The 25,485-nt window shown below is 43.5% G+C and overlaps 2 protein-coding genes and 1 long non-coding RNA gene across 4 annotated transcripts; 1 reads left to right on the forward strand and 2 right to left on the reverse strand.

Annotated features, from left to right (window-relative positions):
• Positions 1-1,861: 1,861 nt before the first annotated feature.
• Positions 1,862-3,005, reverse strand: LOC141782262 (uncharacterized). The gene is made up of 3 exons (XR_012597087.1): positions 2,884-3,005; positions 2,676-2,775; positions 1,862-1,991 (listed from the first exon to the last, which is right to left on the reverse strand). It is a non-coding gene; the product is annotated as an uncharacterized LOC141782262 (long non-coding RNA).
• A 6,251-nt stretch (positions 3,006-9,256) lies between these two features.
• bcs1l (BC1 (ubiquinol-cytochrome c reductase) synthesis-like) lies at positions 9,257-12,876 on the reverse strand. Its single transcript, XM_074658354.1, has 7 exons — positions 12,208-12,876; positions 11,879-12,018; positions 11,546-11,740; positions 10,625-10,688; positions 10,340-10,512; positions 9,987-10,104; positions 9,257-9,658 (listed from the first exon to the last, which is right to left on the reverse strand). The coding sequence occupies exons 1-7, from the start codon at positions 12,525-12,527 to the stop codon at positions 9,409-9,411; spliced, it is 1,260 nt and encodes a 419-aa protein (XP_074514455.1). The 5' UTR covers positions 12,528-12,876; the 3' UTR covers positions 9,257-9,408.
• Positions 12,877-14,224: 1,348 nt separating this feature from the next.
• On the forward strand, positions 14,225-25,002 carry znf142 (zinc finger protein 142). Of its 2 annotated transcripts, none has more exons than XM_074658376.1 (8): positions 14,225-14,363; positions 16,106-16,597; positions 16,769-16,996; positions 18,017-18,841; positions 18,954-19,131; positions 20,351-23,144; positions 23,333-23,438; positions 24,228-25,002. In XM_074658376.1, the coding sequence occupies exons 2-8, from the start codon at positions 16,111-16,113 to the stop codon at positions 24,749-24,751; spliced, it is 5,142 nt and encodes a 1,713-aa protein (XP_074514477.1). In that variant the 5' UTR covers positions 14,225-14,363; positions 16,106-16,110; the 3' UTR covers positions 24,752-25,002. The 2 variants fall into 2 exon arrangements, with proteins under 2 accessions (XP_074514477.1, XP_074514476.1); XM_074658375.1 differs by having other exon boundaries at positions 14,353-14,518.
• Positions 25,003-25,485: the final 483 nt, after the last annotated feature.

Consider the following 25,485-nt stretch of genomic DNA (forward strand, 5'->3'; position numbering starts at 1 on the left):
TATAATTATTCCTTTCTCTTTTAGAGCTTTAAACACCGGTGTTATGCCTTCTATAGCTTCTGGTTTTAAAGGATATTGTCTCTGATAAGGCCTATATGTTGATTTAGGTGTTATTATTAAAGGTGCAGCACCAGTCATTAAACCAACATCAGTTTTGTCACAGGCCCATAAGTGGGAGGGGATGTCTTTTAAAGCATCATCCTCCTCTGTCGAAAACAATCATGTTTCACTTACCATGCTCCCCGTCATATGCACAGATTTACTGGTCGCAGTGCACCAGTTAACCTTCTTACCATATACTTGCCCTTGCTTTGAGTAACTGACACCTGGCGTACCGGGTACTGGTTCCCAATCGTAGAGTTCTGCACAGATGGTTGTGAATGGACCACATTGTTGCCAAGAGGCGCCTTTAGGTTTGGCTAGGGAAACATGTGGATAAACATTTAGTTTAAACAGCTTTTGTTCTTCTGGTCTCAATACAACCAATCCAGTGCAAAAACCTTTTCCCCAAAACATTTTTGAAATCCTGACATGTGCATGTGAAGTCTTAAAAAATCTTTCAGCGTAGGATGTAACTGGACCTGGCGCGTGCCTGTAGTACATGGTGCAGTGCATATTTTCCTCCTTCTGTTTGTCAGAAGTGGGGGGTGTTAGCTGCAGCTAATGCTGAGAGATCTTTAGTGATAGAAGCGGGCCCCTGTGTGATTAGGTGAAGTGTGTAATAATAGTTAGGAGCGCCTGGAGTACAAAGACACAGTCTCCTTCTCTAACTATTTCAATGCCATCAGGGGAGGCTTTCACAGAAATACCCAGTGCACACATCAAATCTCGGCCCATTAAATTCACTGGACAACATGTGGAGAGCAAAAACCTCTGTTTTACTTCTCTCCCAGTCACTTCATCAGTTACAGCTACAGCCTTGCTCAAAGGTTCCGGAGTTTTAACTCCATTTGCAGCTTGTGTGAGAATGTAGTCACTTGTCGCAGTAAAAGCACCCTCTAGTGGACCGCTTATGTTGACTACTGACCTAGAGGCACCAGAGTCTACAACCATGTTTACCTTAAAGGGTCCTATAGTTAGTTCAACAGTGGGTAATTGGCTGGGATGCATTACTGCCATTAACAACGCATAGTTTACTTCAGGCTCTACTTCAGTGTCATGTGATGTTATGTTTATGTCTGTGGTGCAGTTACCCTCCCTTGGATGTCCGGCCTCCCCTAGTCATGCTTGATCCTGCTGGTCTCCGTCTTTCCGGCCTTTTCGGTCTGGGCAATTTCTTGCCCAATGTCCTGTTTTTCCACAGACATAGCAAATGTCTCTGTCGTTGTAATATCCACCTCGGCCTCTTCCCCTTCCCCGGCCTCTGCCACGTCCTCTGCCACCATCCCCCTGATACATCAAGGGTTCTCCGATGTTTTTCTTCTTTTTGTTCTCCTCATCCCTCCTGGCCTTGTCCTCTTCTCTGTCTTTCAATGTCCTTTCAGCATGCACCGCATGTTCTTTTACTACAACGAACCTGCAGTTGTCCCATGTGATATAGATGGTTTTCACTTCAATCATGGGCATGACCTGGCAGGTCATGTTAGAAGGGACAGGTTCAGGTGGAGGGAGGCACACTGACTTGTGCACCACTTCGGGAGTGAGGACGGCTTCCTTCAGGTTCGATACAGTAGGGCTGTTGATCAGTTCAGTGGCAAAAGGGTTAGTTGGTTTCCTGGGAGGGGAAAGCTGAGGGTAGTGGACCTGGGTGTGGACGTCCAAGGCTTCGGCTGCCGGTCCATAAGCTTGCCCCGATCGGGTATGGCTGGGGCTTAAGAAAGCCGGTGCCGCAGCTCCCTGGGTCTCATTTCCATCTCCGTTGGTCCCAGCAAGGTCTCCGTAGGGCGGTGGAGGTGCCTTCGGTCGGTAGTTGTCACCAGAGCCAGCAGGAGGTGCATGAGGGGGTGGCCTTCGTCCTAGGGGGGTCACTAATTCATTATCGCCGCGTTTATCTGAAAAACAAATAGACTCAGGGGAGTGAATTGGTCCAGTACCTTCCTCCTTTTTACCTCTGCTTTCTCTATCCCTCATCACATCCTCTCTTTTTAACATCTCTCTATTCCACACTTTCCATTCCTCAATCCCATATTTCTTTAATTTACTTTCTTTAGCACCCGACTTCTCTTCAATTTTTTCTTTAAGATCACTTAAGTCTTGTTTCTTAAGACTTCCATTAACAGGGAATCCCCATTGATTCCATTGCTTCAAATGTTTTAGGACCCTGGACCCATAAACATTTTCCATCTGAGAAGCAGGTCCCTTTGCGGGGATCTTGCTTCCACTCTTTCCCATTTTAACCCCTGGTTAAATTGAACTGTCCCCAGAACAGTTATTATAAGCCCCCAGGACTTCACAAAGATCTGTTTTCTTTTTAACCCCTGGTTAAAATTATACTGTTCCCAGAACAGTTATCACAAGCCCCAAGGACTTCACACAGATCTATTTTACTTAACCCCTGGTTAAGTTAAACTGTCCCCAGAACAGTTATTATAAGTCCCCAGGACTTCACAGTATTGTTTCAGAACTGAAATTGACCAACCTGATTCAGTTGTCTAGGAGGAATTATTTTGGATTCTTCTCTTATGCCCGTATTGAGTCGAGATCCTGTCACCCTGTGTGTCTCCACCAACACTCACCGGCCTCTCAATATTCCAAACTGTTGAATTTACTTCACCGGGGCGGAGGTCTTTCAGTCAGGAGTCCCAGACTCCCCCGTGCACGGTATCAGATGAGTCTCTGTTGGTGAGGAGAAACAGGGGTATTTAGGATCCCGGACGAGCCCCCAAAATGTTAGAGAAATTATCTAATAAACAGTCTCTGGTCATTCAGTTAAGAAGCAAATACCATTTATTAAGCAAATGCATTTGGGTTCATACAGCAGACAAGTCAGTGTACAAAGACCAAGAGCTACCTCACTACATCATTCTTTATAATCTTGGTTTAGCCTTCCCCCCCTTGTAGCCCACACCTTCCACCCTGCTTCTGAGTGAAAGCATTGTCTATTGTTAAAAAGAGTTACTTGTGATTAGCTAGTTTTAGCAGAGTGCAGAGGCGAGGATGATAAGTAATGTATCTAAACTAGTAAAGTCTGTGCTTTCCCAGGGTATTCAGATTTATCTGAGTACACAAATTCTACACAAAGGGACATGGTATTTTCTCTCACATCTTCCTGTCTGAATTTATGCATAAGCTTCATTTCAATCAGGAAAGACTCGTATGAATTGAATGATGATTTATTACAAAGTGCACAAATTATGAATAGTAACAGTCTTTGGCGATTTAGACCCGATGTGAAATAATAAAGGGGAAGTGAAGCTGTAGTAGGATGTAGAAATATTCCCCCAAAGAAACATGGAATAAATACATTGATTTATTGCCTATGAATATGAGGTTAAGACGTGCACACCTCCTTACCTTACAGCATCTGGGAAAATTAAATCAAGACCAGGTGATTGTGTTAACCTAAGAACAGTGCTAGAGTGGAGTTGAGAAAGACCGTGCAATATAAGGTCGCATGCGAGTGTAATAAGTGGGTTAATGATATACATGATAGCAATTAAATTATGAAGGCACGTTAGCCTACTATGAATGATGTTGAATCAGACTAGTGTAATGTGAGATCTCGATAGACCATTTAAATTTGAAGGCCTAGTGGACCATGTTGAAACGCCGGTCATGCTGACCATGAGACACGTGAGTCTCGGACCTTTTTGGGACGAAGGTCGTTCTAGTGTTAAATAAACATTGCATAGTGTGATTAATGAAACGAGTGAAATAGTTTGAATAAGGTGGTGCCAGTGTAGCCGTAGTCCTGAGAGATGAAGTATAGTATTTGAAGAAAGCATAATAGAATAAATAACCACCACTACCAGTTATATGAATGACTTACCGAAATCAAGGTTTTAATGATCTTTGATTTGCAAGGATGGTGTTGACATCGGGGCGAACGTAGGAGGTATAAGCAGACTAAGACCAGAGTATTAGAAAGGTCACGATAGCCAGAACATTAGAGAGGTCACGATAGACCAGAGCAATAGAGAGGTCGCGATAGACCAGAGCAATAGAGAGGTCATAATAGACCAGCATATAATAATAATAATAATAATACATTTTATTTAGTGGCGCCTTTCTGGACACCCAAGGACACCTTACAAAGATCAATTAAAACATTGACAGATAAAACAATATAAAAACAACAGGACATGACGAGACATGATTGTACAGACACATAGGATGGGTGATGATGAGTACTAGAGAGTGAATAAGAATAATTACCTTAGCTGTGAATAATGGAAATAGCTGATATAAGATAATAAAAGAGTGTAGGAGTATTCAAAGGTAATGAATTGATTGTAATGATCTGAATTAATTAATCTGAACAGATGATTTGATAAATGCCGAGGTCAGCTGTAACAGAACCCAGATAAAATAGAGGGACGATTAGCAGCAATGCAGCCGCTAAACTGAACACCACCACCAGTTATATGCATGAATATAGAGGATCTGCTGTCTGCTGTTATTTGTGTGAAGGTCGTGATGACTTTCTGTGCAGAGGAACGCGTGATGCTTCCGTTCGATCTGAAGTGTACTAAGGCAAGATCCGATTCAACGATTAGTTGAATATGAGATAAGAAGAGAGTGTATGGTTATGAAAAGGTTGAGAATACGATGATAATAAATGAAAGCATTTATTAGAAATGATGATACGAAGCACTCGCCTGAAATATGATGAATATAAACATTTGCAAAATAAAACGTGAATATGTAGTAATAAAGAACCCATACTTGAGAGATTAGCCGGAAGGCCAAGATTTGCTTGCGATAATCCAAATTAATTAAACTGAATGATACCTGATGAATTCCGAGGTCAGCTCAACCGGAACCAGCCAAATAGAGGGACGATTAGCAGCATCCAGCCGCTAAATGAAAACCAACACCAGTTATATGCATGAACATGAATATCTGTTGAATGACGCCGAGGTTCCGCAAATTGCTGTTGCCGCTGAGATAGGTCGTGATGACCCTCTGTGCAGATGAGCGAGTGATGCCTCCGTTCATCCGAAGAGTTTACCATTGGGATGCCGACGATTGAGGGACACATGAACCAATGTGATTGTGCTCCGATGAAGGCCCCGACATGTAGCCCACGAGCCTATGATGAACACTGGAGCCAAAGGGAGGCTGGCGCTGAAACCGTACCGTTATATTCTCCCCCCAAAAGAAACCCCACGGATGACGTCCGTGGGAACTGAGACTGTGTAATTTGCTTGCTCGTGAAGAGAATGTATGCCGTTATGCCACTGCACGGGTGTGTGTGATGTTGAGATGAGGTCAGCCATGACTAAACACTGTTTAAAGTGGATCGTGTGATCGAGCATATGTCAGAGGCGACGCGTCCCCAGCCATATGATCCCAGTTGAACCGTGGTTATGAGGTGATGCCAGAGGTGACGTTGTTTCCACGTCGAATACATTCGTAGAATGCATTCGCATTCCCGGCGTCGGAACACCGATGCTTGTCGCAGCCATCGCATATATATATTAGCCATTAAGGCTTTGTTGTTTCCGCGAGGCACTGGGCCTTCCTTTACCACGATGTTAGACTTTTATTTATTTATTTCGAGCATGGTTTTGAATCTGCCCCCAGCTGCCGTCCATGAGAGCCACGAGACGGTCATTTGCCAACACCGACCGACTTTCAGACCAGTTGCTATGATTATTATGAATCATATTCTGTTACTGTAATGCCTACTTCTCTCTCAAATGTTTTCATAACATTTTGTAGTGTACTGTTATCTGTAATTGTTCCCAACGCATCTGCAAGACCTCAACTCGGGAGGAAACAGGCAGTAGGAGCTGATCTGAGGTCTGCTGCCCCTCTACCGTCTATGAGCCGGCTGTCATGAATCAATATTCTGTTACGTTAATGCTTATTTCTTTCCACGATGTTCTCAGAATCATCTTGTAGTGTACGGTTTAGCTGTAAGATGGAAGGTTTGTGACGCCATTGTGAAATTGGTGAAGGAACATCGAGTTCTGTTCACATGACCGGAGCACAGCCGATAGGAACGCTCTCTCAATGAAAAGACCCGTGATTGGTCAAAGTCTCCCGTCGAGGGTTAGATCTTTTAAGCCTTAAAACAGAGCCATGAGGAGGAGCAGAAGTCTAGTTATCTCTCAGAACGCTTGAATTACTATATGCTGAAAGGTTATCGAATTGTTCCCAATGCAGCCAATACTGACTCTGAGTTTTAACTGATATAATGACTATAATGTATTAACTTGCATTTAAGTCCAATTACACAGGACTTGTAGGAACGTATTAGCGCCACTAGATGGAGACAGCATGAAGACAGCGTATGAGACTTGCAGTGCTTATTACCGTAATACACGTATTTAAGGTTCCACGTGATTTGCGATGCTTTATGAATTATGCTGAGTGATATTTGTAGGGTTTAAAACACATAATGTTGTCGAGATTACCCAAGTAAACCGAGAGTTTGATATATGTCACAGATTTTAGGAACAGAAGGCTGCTTCAGTCCAGAGTCTGTAACCCTGTACGCTGTAGAATTAGAGCGCACCGCTATTACAGTATTAGTTCCCTGTGAGCCGTGATGCGCCGAGAGAATGAAAAGTGTTACAGTTTGAACAAACACCTCGAAGACTAGTTAAAAGACAGCTGGTTATCTACAAGTACTGGATCCCGTGAGACCACCGGTTTGATGTACCCGCTGAACTTGTGGATTTCGCGTCCGTTTGAGCTGAATACTGACGCTCTATTTGCCGTTTGCATCAAGCTCTCTTTACTATCGATGACTTTGAATCACGTCGGTTCTTCTGTGAGGAACCCGGGATGTTTTAACTCTGACTGAATACGGAGCGAGATGAATGACGCATAGATATTGAAGCTATCCAAACATTATGACCACGTTTCCTCGATGGTGATAAGTGGCCTCTTGCCAGGTAATATGAGGCTGGTGAATTTGTGAAGCCTTTACCTTTATTGAAAACGCTGATGAGGCGTGAGCCTGAGCATATGAGCTGAATGCATAATGTTTGCTAGATTTACCCGAGACTGCGAGTGCGATGTTTGTAGCCTGGAGTAGCAGATGATGCTGCCTGAGCAGTGAACCAGAGGGAGGAGAAACTCCTCTGCTGAGGATCAGACGTCGCTTGTTATGCCACGAGACTGGATTAAAGTACGTGAACTATTTGCCGTTTGCATCGAGCTGCTCGCGTCCGTTAGTGCTGAATGCTGACACTGAAAACTCATAGAGGAGAATGGTTTTTAAACTTTTGACAGCAGCATGTTATTGGTTGAGGGAGATATGGCAAGCTCTGATTGGTCACTGAAAAGAGAGACGCCCATAATCAGCTGACATATTAATAGCCCATGAGAGAGAGAGAACCAGAATGAATGAGAATGAATGAGCTTGCACCCCTAGTCTTCCTGTCTGAATTTACGCATAAGCTTCATTTAATACAATATGTCAGGAGCCTCAGTAGCGGGTGGAAGATCCATACGCAGCCACAACAGCCTGGCACCTCCTCCTCATGCTGGTCACCAACCTGGTCACACATTGCTGTGGGATGGCGTTCCATTCCTCAACCAGGATTGGTTGGAAGTCAGCCAGCGTGGTTGTGTTGGTCATTCTAACACGTACAGCACGCCCAAGCTGATCCCACAAGTGTTGAATTGGGTTGAGGTGTGGACTCTTGGCAGGCCGTTCCATTCTCTCTACTCCCACATTGTGGAGGTAGTCTGTGATAACCCTGGCTCTGTGGGGGCGAGCGTTGTCATCTTGGAGGATGAAGTTAGGTCCCAGATTGTGGAGATATAGGATCGCCACTGGCTGCAGAATCTCATCCCGATATCTCCCTGCATTGAGATGGCCTTCAATGATGACAAGCCTTGTTTTGCCAGTGAGGGAGATGCCGACCACCAAAAACTGTTACTCGATCGGTGCAACAATCAGCATAGCGTTCTCCACGTCGTCTCCATACTTTGACCCTGCCATCCAACTTTGGCAGACAGAACCTGGACTCATCACTCAACATGACATTCCCCCACATGTTCAGGTTACATTGTCTGTGTTGTCGACACCAGCGCACACGGGTCTGACGGTGAAGGGCAGTCATTGCAGGCTTCCTGGTAGTCTTATGAGAATACACTGTTTACCATTGGCAGAGCATGTTGGCAAATTTTTCTTGGGTGCTCCCCACATAATCAGCTGTGCTGCTCATCCCACAAATGCATGATCCTTATAAGTTGGACATCATTGCGAAGGTAAATAAACAGGCTTTCCAACGATGTAAAATACAATGACCATTAGCATTGTAACAACAGAGAAATAATCCACCAAACACAAGTTTCCAAACTTTGTTTTTCCAGTATATATACATAAATTTGCATAAAGCAGCATATTTGCCTTCTCCCATGTTGATAAGAGTATTAAATAAGTGACAAATCTCCCTTTAAGGTACATTTTGAACGGATAAAAATGTGCGACTAATTTGCGATTAATCCCGATTAACTATTTTAACTGATTGACAGCCCTACTTTTTAGTAATAATTCTCTTCCTGCCTGCGATTGCTTTCACTGAGCCTGCGCCTTGTTTTATTGTCAGTTTTCTGTTTTATGCTCATCTAACCATCCATTCATATATATATATATATATATATATATACACACACATACATATATATTTTAACCATGTTGCAGTTGTATTTGACTATAACTGCTAATTTTTCACCATTGCTTAAATTAGCAATGGTGAAAAATAAGCAGTTGTCTTATTTGTGTTCACTGATCGCACAAACCATGAACAGCATCAGAAAACAGGAAAACCTTAGATTTAGATTTGTCACACATGAAATAAAGAACTGCCAATCAATTTGGGACCGAGCAGGACCTTGTCCTGTGTTGGGTGGCACTTTTGTTAACATGTGAATTACGGACTGTGCCTTTAAACCAGGCATGTGTACAAAGATGTGGACATGGTTTACTGGTTGCAGGTTAAAGATGAGAAGAGATTAACATCAACACATGCCTTGTGTTCTGTGTTTTCAAAGCATTTTTTCAGAATGAGTGAAACTTTACTGCTGTCCATTGAGCAGCTTCACTGAAGCAGCTGCAGCTTCAGTCCCTCGCTCAAGGGCACTCCATACTAGACTGAGATGGGGAGTATGGGCCTTTAAAATGATGGAATGGACTGAACAGAAATGTATTTATTTGGTATCAATCTATATATTGCATATAAAGTCCATGGATTCAATGCACATCTATGTTATGGAAATGTAAAAAGAATGTTTCTCAAGTTTCTCTTTATTCAGCAATCAGTCTCCAAACACCTTGCCGTCCTGCCATTATTTAATTTGGGCAACATTGTCTATAGATCCTGCAGGGTCCATTTTGTGCAGCAGAAAGTGTCCTTGCACCTGGGCAGCGCTGATCTCAGGGTGGGCGGCAAACGCACTCTCCGCAAAGCGCTCTCCTTCAGAGGCAGGCTCGCCTGGGTAGAACCGCCAGAACATCTGTGCAAGCTGCGGGTGCGTGCAATTCCCAATGTACTGCTTGAAATCGACACGGCCGGGTCGGATCAGTGCTGGGTCTAACCTGTGTGCAGACATTACAAGCAAGACCGGCAGTGAATGTCACTGAAAATACCCCTAAATGAATGTAAAACTCAGCAGTGAAAAGTCAAAGAACACATTTAGGTAGACATAACGTAGGTTGTACTGCCCATTTCAAAAGGTATTAATGCAACTGGGTAATTATTATAGTTTTAATTATAGTTCATAATACTTTAAATTAGTTTAAATATTTTAAAGCTGCATTACTTGATATTTTTAGCCACTAGGGGTCAGCATAAAAATTTGAAAACACAACATTGACATATTGGCTTGGACAACACATATCATAAGAACTGTGTTTCCAACAGTACCTGTCAATGAAGTTGGTGGTCATAAAAACTATTCTGGCCTCAGATGAAGCCACTCCATCCAGAGCATTAAGCAGGCCACTAAAGGTCAGTCTCCCCATTCCCTGGTAGGCCAGCGGGCCTGGGAAGCAAACACAGAAGGGATTAGAAAGTCACCCTCAAACGAGAATGAAACACGAAGAGTCTGTTTACAAGTTACCTCAGTAGTTACTTCTACACCCCAAAAAATTAAGTTGATACATAAATGAGAACAGCTCACAAGGTAATGTAAATAGAGGAGAAAAAGTGTCATTTCTACTCATATTGGTATAGTCCAACCTCTTCTTTATGTTACCACTTGTTTCTCTGCTACTTACTCTCTGTGGGAAGCAGGTCTCGGCTGACAAAGGCTGCATCCACGTCCTCCAACAGTATGATGCTTTGCTGCGGCGCCACGCTCAGGAGGTGGTTCAGACGGTCATCTGAAAGGCTTCGGTCACTCAGACTCAACAGACAGATGCTGTAGCCCAGCTCGCCAGCCAATGCCGTGCTGGAATATAATGAGCCACAAAGATGTAGGTGAAGTTACACCAAAGTACTTCTTTCAACCACACAGACCCTAAACAGGAAAGGGCAAGAATTTGAATCCAAAGCACACTCACATAAAGCTGCTTTTTCCACACCCCGGGGGGCCATACAGCAGATATCCTCTTCTGTACGGGATGCCTGCATAGACAAAAGAAAATATCAACATAGAAAATTCTATACTTTTTTCAAAACACGTAATTTAAGAAAAAAAATCTATTAGGAACATGCTCTTTGTTTTGCATGTTTTAGTGTTTAACTACATATCGTAAATGTCAGAACGGCTTTATTCGCCAAATGTACAATGTAAACAGGAATTTGACTTAGTGATGCAGAGTAGTAAAAAACAAGAAAAGGTTCAAAAGGTTAGGTTAAAAAGGTAATGACAGAAAAATACAATAATTATATAAAACTGTAAATGGGCACGCTCCTTCCTACTTGTCCGATCTACTTAAATGGTATGCTCCAATCAGGACTCTCTAGTCTCAGAATACAGGGCTCCTGTCTGTCCCCAGAGTGAAAAAGAAGTCGGCAGGGCCAAAGGGGCCTTTTCTTATTGAGCCCCTTTCCTCTGGAATAACCTCTCTATGGACATCAGACAGTCTGAATCTGTGGAGGCCTTTAAATCCAAACTCAAAACCCATCTTTTTGCCCTAACTTTCAATTAGTTAGCTTGTTATTCTCTTATTATTTTGCTGGTGGGTCGGTCTCAATCTCAATGTATAATAATAATTTAGGCCTAGTAGTCCTATAGAATAATATTAACTTGTGTTATTGGGCTATACAAATCAAACAGACTTGACTTGAATAGTGCATGTAGGAAACTGCACTTTGCACAACTCTCAAATTTTAGACACCTCGCAACAATAACTGTCATGATATGAAACCATAAATTATATAACTAGATCATATTAAAGTAAAACACCCAAACACGACTTCCATATGCACTGAATGAATGAGTTTGAGCCTTTAGCTGACACCAGGGTGTTGTACAGTACCTCTGTCTGTGTACCACTTGGGGTTTCCGATGAAGTCCTTCACATCATCTACGATCCTTTCGGCCACGCCACCTTCCAGGACCACAGAGCTGAGGGGTCTGCGTCGCCGTGGAAACCCAAAGGGCCTCCACTCGGCACCCATGGCTGTGTACATCACCGTCCGTCCCTCTTCCTGCTTCAGGGCCAGCTCTCTTGCTGTAAAAACATGATTTACAACTGCACTGAATGGCCTCTAAATGGTAAAGAGATGCAGCACAAGTCAAGTGTAGTGCAGCTCTCATACGGCGAGCCTCTGTGAGATGGTACATACTGCAGACCTGAGTAAACTTTTACCTTCTTGTAAGATATTAAAGAAAATTTGTCTGTCTCTGCCCAAAGCGGTGAAGGTTACAGACTCCCATGGGGTTCCGGTGTGCAGATCCACCATCTGCTTCTCTCTGGTCCTCTCCACCCTGATCCACTTCCTCCCGTACCTGCAGGCCACAACAGATGACAGAGTCAGAGGATGGACTGTTGACAGACAGAATGGTATTTGTCAAGCAGATTAATAAATCTGCTCATCTTCAAACTGATGTACAGCTTTAAAAAAAGGGGTTAACAGTTTGTTAAGTGTATTGGTACCATGCTGAAGTAGATTTAAAGAAGTATAGAACTCTTCTGACCAGATGATGTGGTTCCCAGGACTTGGGTGGAAGTCAAACTGCGTGTGAACCTTTCCACTCTCATGTGCCAGGTAGGAGGTCTCCACGCTCAGGTGCTGGGTGTGCTTGGCGTGCTTGGTGATCCAGCTCAGCAGCCAGTGGTAGCTCTTATCCCTGCTGGGCACCTCCAGAGTGATCATGTAGTTCCTGCGGAAGAAGATCATTCCCACCTGGGCACCTTTCCGGGCCACTGCCATCGCTGTCCCAATCCCAACCAGTCCAAAGCCAGCCCCAAAGTAGGGGTTGTCCTTCAAGCTGTCCAGGAGGTCTGACAGGGGCATGTTGCTGATATCAGTGGAAGCACACTATATGGTTGTTATAACACTTTGTAGGAGCACAGACCTGCAGACAAACTCATTTGATCTGTGTGACAGTCCAGACTGGTGTACTGACATGTATGATATCTGTCAGTAGCTGAAGATCTGCTGCCAAGCTGGGAATGTTTAAATCTAATAAGATCTGGTGCTAGTTTCTGATAAATCCGGTCATGTTAAAGCTAATTAGCTCACGTTAGCTAGCCTTCTTTGTCTCCATACTTCTGTCTTGGAGGCTGTCGTTTCCAGTGAACCGTTTCTTTGTTAATAGCAACTGTTCAGCCAGCTAAAGTCCCCATGCGTACAGTGTGTGGATGTAGTGCAGTAGAGTGGCAGCGACTAGTGATGTGTGGTTCACGAACGAGCCGGGTCTTTGAGCCGACTCTTTTAAGTGAACGATAAGAGTCGGATCCCGTCCGAGAGCGTTTTTTTTCTTTTCTTTTTTCTTTAATTAATTCAAGGCAGAAAGATAGGACGATCTTCTCCGCGCCACGGGCACTCCATGAACTAATGGTACGTGTCCACAGGCTACGTGCTTTCCCCGCTCCCCATTTATTGTCTATGTAAGCAGCCGCGCAATGCATTCTGGTAGCGTGGCGTCGCGATTCGTGAAACTGAGTGTCACAACGCCCGCTCCTCATTTGCATAAAGTTGAGGTCTAGTCTACTTTATGTAAATCACGGGCGTCCGACGCGACTTGCCGCCTCTCGAAACTCCCGAGAATCTTTTAAAATAAACGTTGTCGATCCAAAATAAAGACGATTCAGCAACTGCATGGCTTATTCCTCGCCTCAAATGTTTTCAGAAACACATTTCGGTGAACTATTTTCGTGAAATAAGAGAAGAAAGTTTCCAAACTAGCCTCCATACTGGTTCCGGTTTGAAAGCTGGGAGCAGCAGCCCACAGAGGGAAAACGTTTGTCCAATCAGGAGCCGAGTGCCTTGTTTCTAGTGACAGCCCACCAAGCGTCCAATGCTGGGAAGCGGCGCGTCCCCTCGCGATAAAAAACGCCCCTGTGGACACGTATCATGACTGAATGTTGTGTTAATGACATACATGCGACCAATCAGGTGATGACAGACAAGGATCATACCATGAAGCAGGGAGGGGCGGGGGTGTGCGGCGCGCTGACGGTCTACAGGTACAGAGTAGGAGGAAGAGGAGGAGAGAAAGAGAGAGAGGAGTGTCGTGCGCGAATAGCAGACAAGATGAGTGACAGTCGGAAACGAAGCAGCATGTAAAGTTACGGTATTCTGGAAATTATAAGGTTTAGTATACTTATATTGAATAATTTAAGTGATATATGTGAACACATACTAATCATAGGTCAAAACAGCGCTAAGTCTGGCTGAATTACAAAAAGGCAGAAATGGTAAAAACGAAGAGCCGTTTGGGAGCCGAAGGAGCCGGATCTTCTTGGTGAGCTGAGCCAAATGATCTGGCTCACTAAAAAGAGCCTGAATTCCCATCACTAGTGGCAGCGACCTCTACTACACTTCCTGTGTTTGCCAAATAACATTCCGACTGTTCGCTTGCGCTCAAAATATTCGTTCCTCGTCCCGGTTCGTGTTATCTTAACACAATTCTGCTCGCAAGCAGATGACAAATAACTTAGATAAATATGTTGGAGGATAATATAGTTTGTGCATTTTACTGTAGACTGTACGGACTGTAACTAGCAGGAGCAGTAGAGACTGGGGCAGTTTGCGACCAAAGATCACCAGAAGCTTTAACGCTACAGCTCAGCTAACGTTAACAGAGACGTTGTTACCGTGTTGATACCAGGTTATAATATCATTAAAGTAAGTGAAACTCCGGCTACTAGCTGTATCAGTATTATTAAAGACAGCCTTTAACTAACACTCAGTAGAGATGGATGTTACCAGCTGGATGCTGTTGAACTGATGATGGTTGATGTTGTGTTGTTCAGATAGAATGGACGGAGGAAAGACAGGCGGTAGGTTGATATTCTGTTTGTATTGAGAGCATCAAACTGATCTTAACACAAGGCAACAGATAGGAAGCCTCATAATGAAAACACAGTTTATTGTACTAAGCATACAAGTTATTGTAGATGCCTCGAGCATCAACAGTGCAAAGATATGTCTTTTTTTTATGCATGGCCAGGAATTTCAGTGTTTCTGAACCATAAATCCAATGCAAAAAAAATCTAATTAATTTAAAGGCTCGCTTTCCCCAAATTACCAAAAAAGAAATAAATTAAATTAAATTAAAATATCCTCACTTCTCCTAAGGGGTATCTACTAGCCATTTAGATTTGAATTTGAGATATCTTAGATATAGGATATAGGACAGATAATAATGCACAAAGTGCACTTTCATAGACTAAGCTACTGGAGTTACCCTGCACTATATTCATTTTTAACAGTCTCTTCTGCACTATATTCATTTTTAACAGTCTCTTCTGCACTATATTCACTTTTTTAATAGTCGTGTATCACAGCTGTTACCCTGCACTATATTCACTTTTAACAGTTTTCTTCATCTCTTTGTATTTTTATATCTGGTATATTTTTTTGTACTTTGCACTACTAACTTTTTTACTGCCTTTTTACTAACATGTTTTTGCACTATGGAACTGTGATGCTTGAAACTTGAATTTCCCTCGGGATTAATAAAGTTACTATCTATCTATCTATCTATCTATCTATCTATATGTCTGTTATCTATAATAGACATGATCTTGTACTATGGAGGTGAATGGAGTTTAGTTTATGGTGCAGCATTTATTTTAATTTTTATGTAAAAGACATTTAGGAAATTCAACAGCAACATCTCCTTCCACAAACAACCACTGTTACTCTGGACTATCCACAGAACACAATGTCTATGGTTTTCATGGGAACTTTTTTCTATAGAAGAAATAGTCCCTATGAAAACTGTCATCAGTGTGGTTTGTGGAAACCACCCCTCACATACCCAACCCCACAATGAATCTTCCTCATGAATCCCAATTTAAAGTGTCGGTAGGCAGAATGTTTTTGTCATCATTGGGCAAAAATGCCATAATAACCTTTCATCATATTGTAATTCAAGTGTTCTGAGGGATAACTAGACTTCTGCACCTCCTCATGGCTCTGTTTTCAGGCTTTAAAATATCTAGCCCGTGACGGGAGACTTTAGCCAATCACAGGTCATTTCAGAGAGAGAGTGTGTTCCTATTGGTTGTTCATTCAATGGAGGCAGCTGTCAATCACTCGCAAACTCCGATCAAACTGACAAACTAGGCAGCACTGATCAAATATGAATCAATATTCATGCATTTACAATCCTCACAGAAAAAACTGTGGTGTTTTTACTTTATTGTGGCGCTGAATAAATAAGGATTTGGTTGAAATTGGTAATATATCTAACAACCCACTAACGGCTAACACTTATGTGAATAATAGCATGTACTAGATAATGTACAGTATTATATGTACATGTGCACTCAAAGTGATAGTAAATTGATACAAACATGGCTGATTGTCATGCCATTTTTAAATATGTCAAACTGTAACTAAATACTGTGCTGTTCTTTCAGACACAATGGAGACGATGGAACCTCGTGGATGTGAAAGACGTGGGCAGAGTGTCCCAGACAGTGGCTTGTCTACCTCGCTCCCCTGTTCAGAAAATCGGACCACTCCATCCAGTAAAAAAAAGTTGGGGAACTACAAGTGTTCTCAATGCAGCGAGGTGTTTTCAAAGCCAAGTGTCCTGAAACGCCACTTCAAAACCCTCCACAGTGGACATGACCCTGAAGGCCCCTTCCCCTGCTCTGAGCAAGGCTGCCAGTTCAGCAGCACAGACCGTCAGGAATATCAAGCCCACGTGACGTCCACACATGGTCTCACTCTTATTCCTTGCACCCTCCAGTCCTGCAAAGTGTCATTCCTCACACAGGAGGAAATGGAGAGACACTTGCGGGTCCACAAGCCCTTCGGCTGCTTTCAGTGTCAGTTTGTCACTCAAAATGTCAAAGACCTGAGTGACCACCTCTTGGAGCACAACCACGTGCTACCTCGCGCTCAAGGTAAACAGACACTGCAATGAGTCGGTGTTACGTTACACAAATGCAGAAATCTTGTCTTTCCATTAAACCTGTGTTTGGTTTTGTAAAGGTAGGATTCAGTTGGCCACAGCTCTGCTGCTCTGTCGCTGAGAAGTAGATTTTACATTAACATTTTGGCACATCTGTTCTTAGGGAACGAGACTGCAGCCACAGCTGTATGCACTAATGGAAGCCACCAGCCTCAGGTGTCCGGCAGGCCGAAAACAAGACTGATATCCAACCCAGCTTATGCATCATCGGTACCAGAAGACGGGAATGAGGAACAGCCCGAGAGGCAAAGGCACAATATCGAAAGAGCGAGACAGGCAGTGGAAAGAGACAAACCTTCAGTAGTGGATGCTGCACCACTGCCATCCAAAGGTACGCACACCAATCTGCTTGGTATGGGTAAAATCTCTTAATCTTGTGTTAACCACAGACTGTATTTCAGGCATCTAACTAAAAACCCATTCAAAAAACCTCTTGAGATAAATGCTGTTATGATTTGACCCTATATAGAAATAATTGAATTGATATCAGGGCAATTCAAGTGTTCGTACTGGGAAGTTGATTTACCTCTTTCCCAATGTAAGTCTATGGGAAATAGTATTTTTGGGCCCAATGGCATCGCATGACGGACACGGAAGTTGTAATACCACATTTGAAACTAGGAAAATTTGCTTCAAAGCTTGGCGCTCTTCATGGGGGCTTGATGTAATCAACTCTCACCTGCGATTGGGTGTAGTTTCAGTGCCTTCGGTGGACACGGTTCCAGCGTTCCAGAGCAGAGAATACTGCTTATTTTTTCACGATTTTTAGACCAAATTTTATATACTTGGCAATTTTTTAATCATTCAAATTTGGCTGGGTGGTAATAACTAGGGCTGTCAATCGATTCAAATATTTAATCGCAATTAATCACACATTTTTTATTTGTTCAAAATGTACCTTCAAGGTTTCATATCTAACACATCCATTTTGAAAATGGCCAATTTAGCGTAAGTTTGGAGCATTATAGCCTCCTTTGCGAAAAGCAAGTATGACATGGTTGGTACCAATGGATTCCTTAGGTTTTCTAGTTAATGCGTTGAAGAAATAAGTGTCGTTAAAACAAATTTGCGTTAGCGTGTTATTATCACGTTAACTTTGAAAGCACTTAATAACATATTTTTCTGTGGTGTGACAAACTCTCGAACTTTTAAAGAGTCTGACAGTACCAAGAAACACCAGAGGAGAAAATAGTGTAACAAAGACAAAGTACTGTATGTTGTATTATTATTTTATTATTAGTATGTATGTATTATTATTATATGTGTATTATGTCAATGGGAAATATACTTACTTGTATCACAAACTTTGTCACTATGTTCAAAATGGATTTCATATGTTCTTGTGCTTCAGAGTACCTTGCAGAGGGATCAGAGCACACCTATCGCACCCACACCTGCCCCAAGTGTCGGCGCTGCTTCAAGATGCGCTCCCACCTGCAGGAGCACCTGCATCTACATTTCCCTGACCCCAGCCTCCAGTGTCCCACCTGCAAGCGTCACTTCACCAGCAAGAGCAAGCTACGCATACATAGACTCCGTGAGGCGGGTAAAAAGGTTCACCGTTGCCACTTGTGCGAATATTCTGCCGTGGAGCGGAACGCGGTCCGCCGCCACCTTGCCAGCGTGCACGCCGACGAGGCAGAAGATGGCGCGACGAATCACAGCTATCCCTGCCCCACCTGTGGTCAAAGCTTTCGCCAGAGCAGGTCGCTTAAGGCCCACATGAAGACGCACAACATCTTGTCGGACAGCAAGCCGGTGGCCTGCTTCCAAGAGGGCTGCTCTTTCCAGAGTTCTTCACGCAAAGAACTTCTCAGACACGCTGCCGAGGAGCACGGGGTCACGGCGGTAGGGTGTCGTCATCACGCCTGCGGTGCCGTCTTCCGAAGTGAGGCGGACATGGAGGCTCATTATCGGACACACCTGGCCTACCACTGCTCACAGTGTGACTTCTCTTGTTCCAATAAGACCGTCTTCCTGCAGCACCAGCGGCACGGTCACCCAGGAAACGACGAGCTTTACTGTGACTTTTGCTCCTTCGTCACATTTAACCCCGTGGAGTTCGAGCGGCACGTCGGACATTTGCACGCCAACGAGAAGATCCACCGCTGCCCTCAGTGCAGCTACGTGACCTCGCATAAACGGGGCTTGAAGCGACACATGCTGATGCACAGCGGTGAGGAGGGAATCAATGTTTAATGTCCTAATGGTTTTCTCATCTGATTCTCACTTTACATATTTGTTGTTTGGCACGACGTCTCCTGATTTGATCTTTTTCCGTGTGATAGGTGAGAAGCCCCACAAGTGTAGCCAGTGTGACTTCAGGTGCCGAGATGAGTCCTACCTCTCTAAACATATGCTCACCCACTCAGACGACAAGAACTTTATGTGCGCTGAATGTGGATACGTCACTAAGTGGAAACACTATCTGAATGTCCATATGAGGAAACATGCTGGAGACCTCAGGTAGATACTTCAGGAGTTTCTCACACAACCGTTGGTTATGTTTTCATCTTGGTATAGTATATACAGCAGTATATTGCTGGGTACACACAGAATTATCAAAAAATGATGATGTGTTTTCAGTAGGGCTGTCAATCGAATAAAATATTTAATCTCAATTAATCGCATGATTGTCCATAGTTGATCGCGAATAATCACACATTTTTTATTTATACAAAATGTACCTTAAAGGGAGATTTGTCAAGTATTTAATACTCTTATGAACAAACTTAGGTATGTATGTGTAAACTTATGTATTTATTATTGGAAATCAATTAAGAACACAAAACAATGACAAATATTGTCCAGAAACCCTCACAGGTACTGCATTTAGCATTGAAAATATGCTCAAATCATAACATGGCAAACTGCAGCCCAACAGGCAACAACAGCTGTCAGTGTGTCAGTGTGCTGACTTGACTATGACTTGCCCCAAACTGCATGTGATTATCATAAAGTGGGCATGTCTGTAAAGGGGAGTCTCGTGGGTACCCATAGAACCCATTTTCATTCACATATCTTGAGGTTTTCTAGTTTCACGTGTTGCCAGTATCTTCACTCTAGCTTTAAAACTGAGCCCGACAAAACCTCCGAAAGATCAGTTGCCTTAATGCGTTAATGTGAGAAATTAGTGGCGTTAAAACGTTAACTTTGACAGCCCTATTACAGAGCAGAAACATAACTTCTGTACACTTAAAAAAGGTCTTTGATACAATCTTTCTTTCAATCTAAATCTAAATAATTACCACATGCTATTTCCAGTGACAAAACGACATGTCTACTTAGAAACCAAAAAGTAAAGAATACATCAGTTGCACCCAAGGTTTGAGCATATTTTTCATGCTAAATGCAGTACCTGTGAGGGTTTCTGGACAATATTTGTCATTGTTTTGTGTTGTAAATTGATTTCCAATAATAAATATATACATACATTTGCATAAAGCAGCATTTTTTCCCACTTCCATGTTGATAAGAGCATTAAATACTTGACAAATCTCCCTTGAAGGTACATTTTTAACAGATAAAAAATGTGTGATTAATTTGTGATTAATCATGGATGTTCATGTGATTAATCGCAATTAAATATTTTAATCGTTTGACAGCCCTACTCTGTATATGACGTAGGGAAGGGGGTTCAGTGTTCTTTTGTTGTTAAGACTAAACTTCCTGTCTCCTGTCCCAGGTATAAGTGTGACCAGTGCCCCTACCGCTGTCACCGCATGGACCAGCTCAATAGCCACAAACTACGACATCAGGCCAAATCACTCATGTGTGAGATCTGTGCTTATGCCTGCAAGCGCAAATACGAGCTTCGCAATCACATGTTGGCCAAACACTCCGGTGAGGAGAAACCGCCATCCGTCTATAAGTGCAAATACTGCACATACACTACCTGCTACAGACAAGCCCTTCAAAACCACGAAAACTGCAAACACACCAAGCTGAAAGAGTTCCGGTGCGCCCTCTGCTTCTATTCCTCCTTCAGCAGCATCAGCCTCTTCCTGCACAAAAGGAAAGCTCATGGCTACGTACCTGGGGACAAAGCATGGCTGGAGAACTACGCCTTGAAGGAGAAGGAGAGGAACTCAACCGAGTTCTTGCGGGATTTTTACAATAAGTCTTCATCAGTTCATGAGCAGTCTGAACAGTCCACTTCTGAAGGACTTCCACCTTCTCAAGGAGAACAATCTGATCTTCCCGGCTCAGCAGATCACAGTGCCAACAAAGGATCCGTAGCTGGTTCACAAACTGTGGCTGCTGTAGATGTTTTTGATGTTGTTTCTCAAGAGGTTGTTAATGAAGGTATTTCAGACAATCCTCCATCTGTGAACAGTCCTGAGGAGTACTGTACTCTTGTTTTAACAACACTATCGATCGCTGACTATCAGACCCACTCTTTGCAAAATCAGGAGGAAAATTGCAATGCAAATCAAACTCCAAGCTCAACCACTTTAAATTGTAACGGCTCTGACATGTCACAAAAGAAGGGAGACTTCTCTGCATCTTCATCAGAGGAAGACGACGTAGCTGTGGCAGATGCAGAATGTGAACAAAGTGACTTAGATGACAACTATGAACCTCTGAATAATACAAGTCAACCAGATGAACCTGGAGAGTGTCCAACACCTGAGGTGGAGTATGACGGTGGAACAACCAATTCCACTTTTCCATCTGAACAAAATCAGCCGTTAGAATCTGAGATCCGTCTCAAAGCTATGAAGAAGCACGACAAGGACCAAGCAGAAGCCATGGTTTTGGACGGACGGGTGCAGATGCTCGTGGTGCCGACTAAAGACGTCTACCGCTGCGACAAGTGCTCTTATGTAACCAGTAAGGAGACGGCTTTGAAGTACCACTGCCAGGCGTTGTGTAACGGTAGGATAAAGGGACACAAGTGCCAGGCCTGTGGTGCGCAGTTCAAACAGAGGCGAGGCCTCGACAGCCACCTTGCAAAGAAGTGCCCAGCACTTCCACGAAAAACAAGGGCATTTGTAGGCGTTTCAAATATAGCAGAAGACGACTCTGCTGTAGGCCAGGGAGGATCCAAACAACTGGATCCAAACAAAATGAAGACAAAGAAGCTTTTGAAAGTTAAACTTGCAAAAAAGCAATCGTTTTCTAACAACAAGCAAAGAAATGTTCCACTGCAGAAGTCCCTTTACGCTAATAAAGATGGGCAATTCAAATGCGAGCTGTGCAGTTTTTCATCGGTTAGGCTTGCAACGGTTGAACGGCACCTCTCAACCTGCAGAAAAAGGAAAAGATGGAATCGGATCGTTCCGGAAGTGGAGGATGAGCGTGGTAGCGAGTCAGTCAAAGATAAAGAGGACTTGGTGGAAGAGTCCAATGACAGAACTGGGAAAGTTCCTGAGAAACAGCAAGCCTTCTCATGTCCAAGCTGTGCATTTAAGTGCAATCAGAAAAGGGCATTAGACTGTCATGAAAAGAGAGGCTGCTTGAAGCCAGGTGAAGTCCAATGCAACGTGTGTTCATTTATAGCCAAATCTCAAATTTCTTTGACCCGTCATATCCGGTGTGTCCACAACAAAAAAAAGGTTGGTGTTGCTAAACTTTTGCATTGCCAGCACTGTACGTTCACCTGTAAACAAGAACGATGCATGGCGCAACACGTTGTGCTCAAACACAAAGGTGCGCGACCTCACCATTGTCGATATTGTCCTTTTAGCACCACAAGGCGCTATCGCCTGGAAGAGCACGAATCTCTCCACACAGGAATCGGTCGCCACAGCTGCGACGTGTGCGACAAGACCTTCGGGGCCGTCACCAAACTGCGTCAGCACAAAATGCGCATCCACGACAAACAGCCGACGCACTTCTGCTCACTCTGCGACTTCAGTGGCTACACGCTCGACGATGTGAGACGGCACAATCTCAGGTGCCACACGGGGGAGTTGCGCCACACTTGCACTCACTGCGATGCCCAGTTTAGTTCAGAAGTTGCGCTGAGAAACCACTGTAAACGTGCGCACCGGCTCCAGGTCTGTTTCTCGTGCAAGCAGTGCGACTACACATGTGGCAGCGAGGCCACTCTGAAGGCCCACCAAGAGAGCAAGCACCCGCAGGTAAAGTGCAACACCTGCCAGGAGTCTTTTAAGACAAAGGAGAGCCTCGAGATCCATCAGAGAACTCACCTGGCACATGCGTGTCAGCTGTGCCCGTTCGCTACCAAAACAAGGCAGCTGTTAGCTCAGCACCTCCTGAACGAACACGAGGAGGGATCTCCGGAGGACAAGCCCCTCAAGTGCAGCTCGTGTCAGTTTGCTTGTCGGCATCAGCTGGTGTTGGAGCAGCACCTCCGTTCACACGGAGGCAAGCGGCTTTACAAATGCACAGACTGCGAGTATTCAACCCGGAACAAGCAGAAGATCACGTGGCACATCCGTATACACACCGGAGAGAAGCCTTACAGCTGTGAGCAGTGCAGCTACACCTGCACCGACCCGTCTAGGTTGAAGGTAAGTTTCTAGCATGTCGTTTGTAAGATAAAAAGGTCATTAAAAGTGCTGTTTTTTTTGTATGAAACATGATACAATTAGGTCATTTATTTCTTTACAGGAATGTCAGTACATTATCTTGGTCACAATTCATGAAAATGACACATGTTTTTTTATTTTTCTATGTTTTATGATTAATTCTACCATAGCTTCACATGAGGGTTCACCAGGAAGAGAAGAAGTACCTTTGTCCAGAGTGCGGCTACAAATGCAAGTGGGCGACTCAGCTGAAGTACCACATGACCAAGCACACAGGTATCAGCAAGACATAAAGCTGGATGATTATAATCATCACTTTTTAAGATAAGGGAACTACTAGAAAAATGATTTTGAACAAATTATTATATTATTATTATTTTTTGCATGTGTCTCTCTTTGCAAAAACTGTTATCATGTTATTAATGTGAGGCGGGATATTTCTGTAAATTATCATTAAAGGTGCTAAATTCAAAATTCAGAGCATTAATATAGCAGCAAACAACTATTGTCTATGCAGATATTGAGGAGCAATGTCTACCTGAGCAGAGAATGAAGTCACTCTCGCTCTCTGTGTGTGTTGTAATCTGAGCATCTCTGTGCTTTGTTTGCGTAGCCGGGCCAGCCGCGCATGCTTTTTGTGCATGTTAGTGCATGTGAGCGTGCCCCACTGGCTAGCTAATCGTTACCGCTCTGCACCGCGCTCATATGGTTGTTACCGCTGATAACGCCGTCCCGACCCACAGCATGTCGCGGAAGCGTAGCAGCGCGTTAGCACTGTTAGCCGCTGGCTCAGCTGTCGCCATGTTGAGAGCCATGTGGAGGCCAACCCTCCATCATAGATATGCTCTGAATTTGGAATTTAGCACCTTTTAATGCTCAGCCAAACTGCCCAAGATTTGTAACACATAATATCTTTGCTTACGCATTTTTGTTGCGTGATTTTCACCTGTCTGCACGGTTTTTCGAGCACTCGTCTGAATTTGGTTTTGTGAGCGTAGTTTACAGATTTAGTGTTGAGAATGTTATACAGCTGGGGAAAAAAACACATTTATTTGTCCTCCGCAGGGGACAAGCCATACGCCTGTGATGAGTGTGACTACCGCACTAACAGGGCGGACGCTCTCCGTGCCCACCGGGACACACAGCACTGCGACCTGCGCCCTTACGTCTGCGAGAAATGCGGCAAAGCCTTCAAGACTAGTTTCATACTGAAGACCCACCAGCGGCAACACAGTGACGATCGGCCATACGCGTGCGGCTTGTGCCAAAAGGCCTTCCGGTGGCCGGCGGGTCTCAGACATCACTACCTCTCGCACACCAAGCAGCAACCTTTCCGCTGTCGCCACTGCTCCTACAGAGCCAAACAGAAGTTCCAGGTGGTCAAGCATTTGCGGAGGCACCACGCAGAGATGTCAGTGGAGCAGGGGGTGGTGAGGGACTCTGGAGCAGTTAGCCTGACCCTGAAGGAGGCCTTGCAGGGGACATTGGATGAGAGAACAGCAGAAGAAGTGGAAGAGGAGGAAGGAAGGGCCAACGAGGTACAGGTAGTAGCTGAGGAGGTTGTGCAAGACGGCGAGACAAAACGCTGAAGAGAGGGTACAATAGATGCAGTGGTCAGTTCAGATTGTAGATGGCTATCGTTGCTAAAAGTAACAGTGACAATATTTAGAATTGACCACTTTTAATGTGCTGTAAAAGGATAATAAAACACATCAGTATATTGTTCAGTGAGAGAATGTGGATTGAAAGAAAAGGCGTGTTCTGTGAAAAAGAAAACATGTTTTATTTGATATTTGCTTGTGATAAAGAACTATAAAGTGAATAAATGAACTACGAACGAGTGAATGTTGAACCATTCAGACAATGCATTGCCAGGCCTATATATACATACATTTACATTATAGACAACATGACTTTGTGGAATTTGTACATTAGTCAATAGAAATAACTCAAGCAGGCACTTAATCCTAGATTAACCAACATGATGCAAAGTTCTGAGGACTTTATAATAGTAGGTTTATAATAATACTATAACACTGAATTAGAATTTTTATTCTAATTCTAGTGTTCAGTTTTTTCACGTACTGTCACTGCCGCATATACGGTACATTTAAAGGCAGACGGGTATATTTAGACATTGTAGACATGCAGCAATCCTTCTTGTTCCTTCATTCCCCAGAAAGAAAAATTAAAAAGGAATATTTTCATTTTAAGCAATATTTTCATAAAAAGTTGAATTGACATGAGAACAGAAATAAATACAGACATCTTTCTAAAAAATATGTTTATAGTACTATCTTTTGGTCCTGTTTCTGTCTAATTT

Source organism: Sebastes fasciatus, chromosome 14, assembly GCF_043250625.1.
Source record: "Sebastes fasciatus isolate fSebFas1 chromosome 14, fSebFas1.pri, whole genome shotgun sequence".
Lineage (NCBI taxonomy): Eukaryota > Metazoa > Chordata > Actinopteri > Perciformes > Sebastidae > Sebastes > Sebastes fasciatus.

Bases quoted from the DNA above. Each gene is read 5' to 3' on its own strand.
- bcs1l (XM_074658354.1), bottom strand. From the start codon at position 12,527: ATGCCCCTGTCAGACCTCCTGGACAGCTTGAAGGACAACCCCTACTTT. The intron at 12,019-12,207 runs GTCAGAAGAGTT...TGTGGCCTGCAG, and splicing joins CCTGGGAACCACATCATCTG to GTACGGGAGGAAGTGGATCA. The intron at 10,513-10,624 runs GTGAGTGTGCTT...ATTATATTCCAG, and splicing joins TGTGGAAAAAGCAGCTTTAT to CACGGCATTGGCTGGCGAGC.
- znf142 (XM_074658375.1), top strand. From the start codon at position 14,476: ATGTTGTGTTGTTCAGATAGAATGGACGGAGGAAAGACAGGCG. The intron at 16,598-16,768 runs GTAAACAGACAC...ATCTGTTCTTAG, and splicing joins CGTGCTACCTCGCGCTCAAG to GGAACGAGACTGCAGCCACA. The intron at 23,439-24,227 runs GTATCAGCAAGA...TGTCCTCCGCAG, and splicing joins CCACATGACCAAGCACACAG to GGGACAAGCCATACGCCTGT.